Source organism: Aulonocara stuartgranti (genome assembly GCF_965226115.1).
Source record: "Aulonocara stuartgranti genome assembly, chromosome: 17".
NCBI classification, from domain to species: Eukaryota; Metazoa; Chordata; class Actinopteri; order Cichliformes; family Cichlidae; genus Aulonocara; species Aulonocara stuartgranti.
This window is the reverse complement of record NC_138953.1, coordinates 12,376,089-12,386,333: the sequence shown is the minus strand read 5'-3', so window position 1 is coordinate 12,386,333 and position 10,245 is coordinate 12,376,089. Positions and strand designations below refer to the sequence as shown.

The 10,245-nt window shown below is 38.8% G+C and overlaps 1 protein-coding gene across 1 annotated transcript; it reads right to left on the bottom strand.

Moving 5' to 3' along the window:
- Positions 1-4,510: 4,510 nt before the first annotated feature.
- LOC309691830 (regulator of G-protein signaling 5-like) lies at positions 4,511-5,981 on the bottom strand. Its single transcript, XM_082509799.1, has 5 exons — positions 5,828-5,981; positions 5,529-5,612; positions 5,355-5,416; positions 5,024-5,190; positions 4,511-4,936 (listed from the first exon to the last, which is right to left on the bottom strand). The coding sequence occupies exons 1-5, from the start codon at positions 5,869-5,871 to the stop codon at positions 4,721-4,723; spliced, it is 573 nt and encodes a 190-aa protein (XP_082365925.1). The 5' UTR covers positions 5,872-5,981; the 3' UTR covers positions 4,511-4,720.
- Positions 5,982-10,245: the final 4,264 nt, after the last annotated feature.

The window sequence follows — 10,245 nt, the reverse complement described above, 5'->3', positions numbered from 1 at the left end:
TGAGTGCTTTGTCCGAGAACACTTTTTAACCTTCTACAGCAAGTGCTTGAATTACATTTCAATATTAATTAGGCAGTTAATCAGACTAAGCTAAACTGGCTGAAACTGGCAGAGGCCTAGCGCTCTGTTTCCCTGTCAAGAAAAACATTTCCTCCCACGAGGATTGTGGGCGCTTGGGGTTTAAGCCATCCACATTCCAAATCATGTATTTCCAATGAACTGGGTGGTGGCAGAAAAATTAGAAGGAAATCTTGTAGATAAAAGTCCTGCAATGTAGTGACCCATCTATGCTAGAAAAGCACCAACACTTTCCCACAACTTGCAGTTAAATAACCATTACTGTAACTGAGTGGGGTGAAAATTAGCTTAGCAAATGATGACCAATTTCATTGTGATTTACTTACCGTGATTTACTGTTTTTGACTTTTTTTCAAAATGAGGCACTGACAACGATGAATCATGTTGTCTGTTTCCAGAGAACATTCAGGCAACATTTCCTGTTGTTTGCATGGCAGCTCTCACTAAGATTAACCATTGTTGACCAACTTTTACTATACAGTAAATAAAAGGGGACCAATGATCATACTTTCTGCATCTATTTATATTCTTGGACGATAATCAGCTGAATTTGTTATAATAAAATAGAAGGACCTATTACTCATAATAAAACTCAAAAACTTATAAATCCATCCTGAACTAGGGGCACTTAAGAAGTAGAAAAGGACAAAAGAAAAGGTGGCGCTGTCAGGCTAAGATGGCTAAGCTAAAATCTGGTGCCCCCACAGTCTCTAAAACAATAACAAAACAGTCCAATTTGAAAGCTGTTCCCCCTTGAGTTTCACTCCATACCCACCTTTTAAGAGCTGGCAGGTGACCTTTTTGGACAAGACGTTTGAGAGATAAATTGTAAGCTAACGCTAGCTGATAACTTAACTACAGCATTAAGATGTAGGTCCAGTGTACAGACACACATATCTAGAAATTTTTGCTATGTAACAGTCTAGCTGAAACACAAGAATTTCACTCACCAAAACCGGATCACAAACATGACAGAAAGGTCCAGTGCCTATACTGGGAACACTTATCAACCACATTTTGACTGTAGTCCAAAATAGCGTTTTGTGCAGTTCCTCAAGGAACTGCAGTTTTTTCCATTCAAACTGGCTTCTTTTTTCATTTTTGTAGGTTGCCCATGTGCTGAATCTCACAAACGAGAGAGCTTAACTAATCTGAATATGAGGTTACTTTGTTTTGGGAGCTTCTTTTGTTCCTGGGTCTGTTCGATGTTAAAGTAGAGGTTTTTGTCTAAGAGTAGAGTGTTTAAAGCAGTGTGAAGTCTGAAAAAGTAATTGCTTCCTAAACTTAATAACTGCTTTTGCCATCCTGCAAGAGTTTGCGTTATCTAGCAATGAGTCCTTTCTTTACTTACTTTCCTTACTGTACTTTGTATAATTGGTTTTATTCAGCCACAGTGGAGAGTTTTTGAACATCAATGACCTGCTTAAGAACTTGCAAAAGTATCTCAATCAGATTTAAGGTTTATCTAATTGAAGGACTTTGACTAGGTCTCTCAAAAACATTTGTTTTGGGGTGTTTTTAGCCATTCAGAGACAGTCTTGCTGGTGTGTGTTGATCATTCATCAGTCTTTGTACATAAACCAAGTGTGCTTGAGCTTCAGGTTACCAACTGATGACCGGACATTCTCCTTCAGGATTTTCTGCTAGGAACAGAATTCATAGTTCCATCAATTATAGCAAGTCCTCCAGGTCCTGAAGCAGCAAAGCAGCCCCAGACTGTCACACTACCACCACAATGTTTGACTGTTGGTGTGGCATTCTTGTTATGAAATGTTGTGTTATTTTACAATAGATGTAATGGGACTCAAAACTTCCAAAAAAGTTCAGCTTTTGTCTTCTCAGAATGTTCTTTTGGCGGAGGCTTGAGAGGTTCTTGTGAGATGAGGCTTCGTGTTCTTTTTGGTCAACAGTGGCTTTCACCTTGGAACTTGGAACATTTTTGCCCAGTCTCTTTCTTGTAGTGGATTCATGAACACTGGCCTTAACTGAGGCAAGTAAAGCCCGAGGTTCTTTGGAAGTTGTTCTGAGTTTTTTGTGATCTCCAGATGATCCAGTCTTGGAATAACTTTTGGTAGGCTTGCCACTCATAGGAAGGTTTTCCTCTTTCCCCCGTTGGTAGATAATGACTTTTTGTTCACTAGAATCTCAGAGCCTTGGAAATAGCTTTGCAACACTTTCTTGACTGATAAAGAAATTTTGTTTCCTATCTGTCACTTTAGATGATGGCATTTTATGTTGCTTTTTGAGATATTTCAGCCTACTTCACAACTGATTTCTTGATTCAACAGGTCTGGCAGTAATCAGGCCTGATTAAGGCTAGTGAACTGAACTTAGCTGAACTCGCCAAAAAATCTTCATTCACAATTTAACAAGGCGTTAGCGATTATTTTAAGAGCAGTTGAACATATTAGGCCATTACTTTTCTCACACAGGGCCAGATAAGTTTAGATATCTTTTTCCTTAATAAACAAGATCGGCATATTAAAACTGTATTTGTCTTGCTTGCTTGCTTAATCTTTTACAAAATATTATTGAATGATCTGAAACACGTGTGACAAATGTGCATAAAACTAAGAAATCAGGAAACAACAATGGTTTCTCTATAATATTAGCATAATTCCCCGTAACTTCAAACCAAAAATTAAAACCAATATCCATCTTTGCTTTCAAAGAAGCTTATTTGATTAGTCTTATACATCAACCAGTTGTTGTTTCAGACAATTTTTTATATAATATCAATAAAAGCTATATGTAGCCTAAAAAGATAAGCTTGTTAATGATGCAGAGGTAAACCGATTACTTTGAATCCTGCTAGTGAAGGTCCATCAAATCTTTTCTAATAAAACTAAATGGAATAAATGGGTTTCTAAAACACTTTGGCTTTAAGTGCACCATATAAATAAAATGTACTTAGTTTCTTACTAATATGTATATCCTTACATATTATATCCATACAAATGTTGTTTTGGGGTATTTTCAACTAAGGCCATTAATTCAAGCTTATTTCTGCCTTGATAACTGAAGATATACTTCTGGATGTCCACTGCACTGTTCACAACATGCCAAAACGTACAAACCCCCCTAACCAGTTTTACAGATGGTCATTGCTATGCTTAGAGCTAGATAGAAATGTCAAAGGATTACTATGGAGAAGGGGGCGGCATTATGCTATATTCATATGGATCAGGTCTGTGGACCAGCTGTTGTCCACCTAATAATGGCTCCACTCTGCACTGATGACATATGAATACACAAACTAGACATTCAGACACATTTTGTACAGTGGACCGTACCAAAGCAATCATAACGACAGTATTTATCATTTTAATGAGAACAAATTATATAACCACCATCATAACCAGAGTCATTATTACCTAACTACTGCAGACTCTGGATGGCATTGCAGCTCTTTTTCCTGCAGCTTCTGTTTATTTGGTTAACAGGCAGCAGTGGTTGCGCTCTAAACTGGTAGCAGCTTCGTTGTCATTTACTTCCTGATGTTGATGTTGGGTGCAAACAGTGTCTATGGTAATAATAAACTTTTACAGCTCCTGCTGTTGCGTTAATGCTGTCATCATCTCTTGAGCTTCCTATTTGCTAGAAAGCTCATTCCCATTTACACACTATGGGACAAAAGCTAGAAGCAGGGGGGTACTGTCATTGTCTGAGTTCTTTATGATACATTTTAGAGCAGAGCAGTTTCCTAGGTGAATAACAGTTGTGCACAACATTAGCTGCAGAGTTCGTCATGACAGAGGGCAAATATATCATTGTTACCTCTACACCAGATAATATGAATGATTAAACATCCATACTCTGGGTATTTGCACAACTATGAGCAAACTGTGCCTGACCACATATTGACATTTGATGACTCGTCTATGTCACTAGACTAAATAAGACACTTAAAGTACCCATCAGCTTTTACAATGGGTGATTTTTTTCCCATCGTGCTGTTGCTTAGCAAATATAATTTGAATATAAATAATCTTATAGAAGTAATTTTAAACCATGATTTTGTTCAGTAAGAAAAACACATTTAGGAAATAGTCACAGTTTTACAAATAATTTAATTTATTTGGTATGTAGAAAAAAAACAGTCATATAAATATTATAGTATAAATTAAACTGCACATTATTTTCCATATTTGATTAAAAATGCAATATATACATACAGGTAAATACATAAAAATCATAAAGGACCCCACATGCTCATACAAATACATACAGTGAACAAGTTTGACAGACATTGCACGTCACAACTACAAAAGTTTGCCTAATGGCTAAGAAAAGTGCATTTTCCAAATGTGCTGGCCTCTTGCTTGATTGTCACTCAGTCTGTTTAGTAGAACTCTTTCTTTACTTTGCTTTCCAAACTCTAGCTGTATCGACAGCAGTCCATTTTCAGGCATCAGCCTTCAGCTTTCCTTCATTTTCCTTTTTTTTTCCCCATTCTGTTGCCATCTTCAAAGTGATGGCTACTACGCTATAGGCCCATCCACAGCTGCTCTCATGTAGCACTCAGCATCTGTACCATTATTAGCACATGCTTCACGATGAAGCACCTTGTGCCAGACTTCCCTTCCATTCTCAAATCTTAAGGCGATCGCTAACAAATCCCTTTTAGGCTCATCGACAGATTTCAAGCCTTCTTCTCCTGTTGGGGCAGATTTCTGGCCTTGTTGCTTGGCTTGGCTTGGCACACCAGATCTCTGTAGGCTGGAGAGCGGAGAAAGCGTGGATAGCAGTCTTTGGCCATGAGCATGTAGATCTTGTGCTGGGCCATGTCGAAACAAGAATGTGTGGGGGCCAGCATATTGGCTTTGGTGATGTCACGGGTTTCATGGTCAATATTAATCTACAAAAAAAGGACACAAGATATTAGGTTGAGTCTCTTTTTGACCACTTATGGCTACGTCTTCTTTGAGATTTGGCATTTACATACCTCCCGGGGAGCTTCGCTGCCGATAAATTCATCATAGATCTTCTTAGCCTTAGTAGCTAGCTTGGCAGGACACTTGATATGTTTGTATTCCTCACAGGCAAAGTAGAACGCAATGTTCTCCTCGCTGAACTCAGACATAAGGAAGGCTGTGAAGGCATACAGTCCATCTGCAGAAATAGAGGAAATGTGATTACTCGTTTCACATAATGGACCCAGAGTGGATGAATGTGTATGTGTGTGCATCCACACAATTTACCCACATTTGAATGCACTTTTGTTTTTGTGAAAATGGCACAGAACAATAAAAGAAACAAACTGAGACTTTACTTACATTTGCTGGAAAGAAGTTTTTCAAAGGACTCTTTCCACCTTAGGCATTCCTCCAGGGTTGGCCTGAAAACAAATGAAGCATTAGTTTCAAATTAGATTCAAACTGGAATTTTGACCAAACACACAATGGCAATAAATGCACCCTGCAGTATTATATTGTGTATGTGAGCCTTACTTATTTTTCCCTATTTTGCAACAGGATAGATTCCAGTTGGGGATCTGCAAAACACTTCCCAGCCTTGCCTTCAGCTCCTTGGCCCTAAGACAAAGAGAAAACAGATTATTTACATTTTTCACCAAGACCTTGATGGCATACCCATTGACAAGCCGTCTAGATTTGCACAAACTAAAACTTACATTGTATTTTAGCTTCTCAGATGCTCACATGCAAATGTACAGTGATAAAGAAAAAGCTGTTCCCTATCATCTAATCCAAATCCTCAAACATCAGTGTTTGCAAGAAGCTTAATATACCTTTCCAAGCAGCAGGTAGGCAGTGATGCTAGTCCTTTACACATAGCAGCAGGTTGGAGCTGGTAGGGGTGGTGTTTCGGTTTTGTGGTGCTCAAATTACTGTTCAGTAAAGCTCAGTATGGAGCGAGATTGTCTGTATCTGAAGAGAGTGAGTACAGAGGCTTTATAGTTCAACCGCCCCTGCTTGTGATGTGTCATCAGCCACCTCAGCCAATCACAAAGAGGGAGAGAGAGAGTATATGCAAGGACAAGGCTGGGAAATTACTGTCAGAAGATAAATGCTACTGATATTCTCCACTTTGTTTTTCTTGTATTTCCCTTAACCAGCCACAACCAAAACAAACCACTCTGCCTCTTCCATGAACAATCCCAACAAAACAAAACAAAACAAAAAACATCAGTGTTCAAGTAGAAAAAACACATCTGGTGTTGGTGGTGGTGAGCTCATGGATTTATTTAGTGCTAAGAGAGCACTGGTGCTTGTGAAATTAGTTTTTATTGACAGCCTTTAAAATAGTCTTGGGCAAGGGAACATACATTTTAACATGACAGTTCATATAATACAACAGGCTTCAAGGTCAAATGAAAAAAGCTTTTTATTTTTGTGGGTCTCTCATAGGTCTTATCACATCCTTGCGAGCTGTGGCTCTTCCCTAAAGAGTCATTAGGGCAGATTGCCACTGACATTCATGTGAGTTTGTTCCACAAAGACTAAAAAACAGAACAGAAAAAGGAAAAAAGAATGCAAAGAAAAACAACACACTATACCTACACTAAACATACCCAAGTTCAGTGAAAGCAGAATCCCAGCAAGAAATCTCTCACAAGCAGAAGATTAAAAAATAAATAATAATAATAATCAAATCTGATCACTTCATACTGCATGTATTCTTGATATACAGCTCTGTTGTAAACTCCATCAGACTAAACATCAGGTCCACTCAGTGTTGGGAAGGTTACTTTTAAAATGTATTCCATTACAGATTACAGAATACATGCCCCAAAATGTATTCTGTAACGTATTCCGTTACGTTACTCAATGAGAGTAACGTATTCTGAATACTTTGGATTACTTAATATATTATCATGCTGAATGTACTATTGCTGTGATTTATTACTGTTACTGAAGGTCCGCGGCTCCGAACCCGGAGTAAAGGGACCTCTGATACGGCGGGTTCCGTGTTGGGCTCATAGCCGAAAAATAGCTTTACTTTGTTGTGTGGGTCAACTTTTCTTGCGAGAGACAAAGAGAGGCGTTGAAAGGCTGCTCCAACGGAACTTATTGTTTTCGGAGGAAAACACGAACACAGTCTACAGTCGAGTCTTAATAGCTTACTTACAACTGGGCTCGTCAGGCACTCTTCTTGGCTGCAGTGGTTATTATTATATTTACATGCTTCCAGCTCCCGTTTTTGCTTGATGACAACTCATCCTTTTCCACTCGCCTTTTTAAATACGTAACGGCGGTACATGTATTCCGTTACTCCCCAACACTGAGTCCACTATATAACAGACTTTGAAATAAAACAGGTTGCTAAATGCAATAATAATAATAATAATAATAATAATAATAATAATAATAATAAGCATGGCACTGCACAGGTGACTGCCAGCATCACAGAAACTCTTTTGCACATCACTGGGTTTAATTTGACAGTAAAATGTTCAACTGGCATTTGTCCTTTTAAAATTTTGTGTTGTCAAATTGATTCTCGACACCTCCTTTGTTTTTTTCCCTGATTCAATGCCCTCTAGGTGCAAACACAATCACACTTTACACTCTTTATGAGGCAGATAAAGGTGTTCATTCCTGGGCATTATGGGAAGGAAATGTGATATTCACTCTGTTTAATTATATTTTCCTGAAAGCAGGGTGGATGTACTGCCAACTGCAGGACACAATAAAGCTGAAGCTAGACCGTTTCCCATATGGCAAGCTGGGAGTTGCTTATCTGGGATTTGTTTGTCATATTCATATTACAGTAAAAAAAAAAAGGACAGGCACATAACTGGTGTCATAACTAGAACCAATAGAACAAATATTAGAATCTGGGTTTCCTCCTGACAGTTGGAACTTTGTAATGTGCTACTTATGTAAGGTTACAGCCATGGGCGTTTCAAGGAACTGAGTACCCACAAGGGCAGTGTGATAAATGCAATAGCCTCTGCTGGTAACATCCCTCCCCCTAGGATTAAAAACCCCACTGTGGTGATTGTCACTTGTGAATTCCCAAGAAACAGCTAGATTCACCATAACAGTATTTTAAACCACTTCAAATAAAAACCATTATACAAAGAAGGATATTCAGCTTCCAAGTGTTTTTTGGTTTTTTTCGTTTTTTTTACTGTTTAACAAGGAATCACATATCAGCCTGGAATCTTATTAGACCTATTAAGCTGTTACATGCTTAGAATGAACTGATAAATTAAGGTACAGCATCAAGACATGACATACATGAGGTTAACCTGACAACTAATTAATAATTCTACAATTCCTTCTCTGAACAACACCAACTATTAATTCATGTGACATTTTTTGAAAGGGTTAATAACTGTAGTTATTAGCAAAAGCAGTACAGTGATATATAGCTATGAACTACTGAACATCAGCAGGACTATACACTGATCACGCTGTTCAGGGCAAACACATGGGACCTGTGCAGTTGTCCTGTGATGTCTGGCACTGGGTTTGAACCTTTGCATCCTGTGCGATAGGTCCCGGGGGGAGTCTGCTGGCTGACTCAGTGACTTGGGCTCTTTGTTGTACTCCTGAACAGTGGAGCAGGGTACACTGCCCGGCCGTGGGGCAGCCACTGCCATTGGGGAGTGCTGTTGCCATATGTGGGTGTGTTTAGTCTTTGAAAACTTTTAGGCGGGTGGTACATGTCAAAACAGTATGTACAGGGTGGGCCATTTATATGGATACACCGTAATAACATGGGAATGGTTGGTGATATTAAAGTCCTGTTTGTGGCACATTAGTACATGTGAGGGGGCAAACTCCTCAAGATGGGTGGTGACCATGGTGGCCATTTAGAAGTCGGCCATCTTGGATACAACTTTTGTTTTTTCAATAGGAAGAGTGCCATGTGACACATCAAACTTATTGGTAATGTCACAAGAAAAACAATGGTGTGCTTGTGTGGAGCAGGGAAATTATTTTACTGCTATTGTTAAATAATCATCATCATTACCCTTGCATTAATAATAGAATCTGCAGCATTGATATTGTATTCAGAGGTTTAAACAGTGTGTGTCTTTTAGAAAGACCAAGTGCAGCAGTTGACAGGAAGTTGCAGAGAGTTTGCAGAAGAGTTTGCAGAAGAGAAAGCAGAAGTGAAAGCAGAGTCTAAGTTATTCTGAGGAGCAGGTTAGACGAGGCTATTTGAATTACTAGGTTATTCAAATTGTCTGTTATACTTTTATATTCTTTTACTAAGCTTTTAGTAGAGGTTCTTGATTAAAACATTTATTCAACATAGTACATGTAGTTTCAGTTAGGTTATTACACATAAGGATGAGCCTCTGGTCTGGTAAAAGGTCAGAAGTGCAATGGGTGAGATGAGAGGGCATGTAAGGTCAACACATACACACACAAACACATTAGTTAGACTCATTTATAGGTGAGAAGTTGGTCATGTTTGTCTCTGGAAAGAGGAACAGCGTCTGGCAGGATGTGGGGCTCGTGTTCCAGACGAGACGAAGACAACGTTCTTTTAAACTGTGTTAAAAGTCATTGTGGTTTTGATTTGACGTGTGTATATATTCTGTCTGTGACGTATGAAGGGGCGTCGTTAATTCAAACCCTGATGCTATAAAAATCTGTGTATGCTTTGATTAAGTCGAAGATCAAGTGCTGTCTGCGTACAGTGGTCTTCCCACGCGTGTATTCATTAAAATCAATTGTTTGACCAAGATCTTCTGGACCTGGTTGTTTGTACTCTCCTTCCTCAATTATGTGAACCTTAACACTTGGTTTCAATGTAACGTAATCCAAGATGGCCGACTTCTAAATGGCCACCATGGTCACCACCCATCTGAGGAGTTTGACCCCTCACATATACTAATGTGCCACAAACAGGACTTTAATATCACCAACCATTCCCATGTTATTACGGTGTATCCATATAAATGGCCCACCCTGTACATAAATGTCAGGACCCATGGTTTCCCAGCTGGCAGCTTTATACAAAATCAATTTGTATTTTTTTTTTAAGTGACCTTTTGGTCTTACATGAATGATGACCCTCAGATGCAAAGGCGTAATGTGGCTCAGCGATTGAAAATTGCCTGCCAACAATAATCTGCATTTTCTTAACTTTAAATGATGCTCATTTTCTTACAGTAAGGCAGTGCTTTCAGTTGAAACCTGATATCTGGAAAAGCACTATCTGGACTATCTGTTTGGCACAATACAA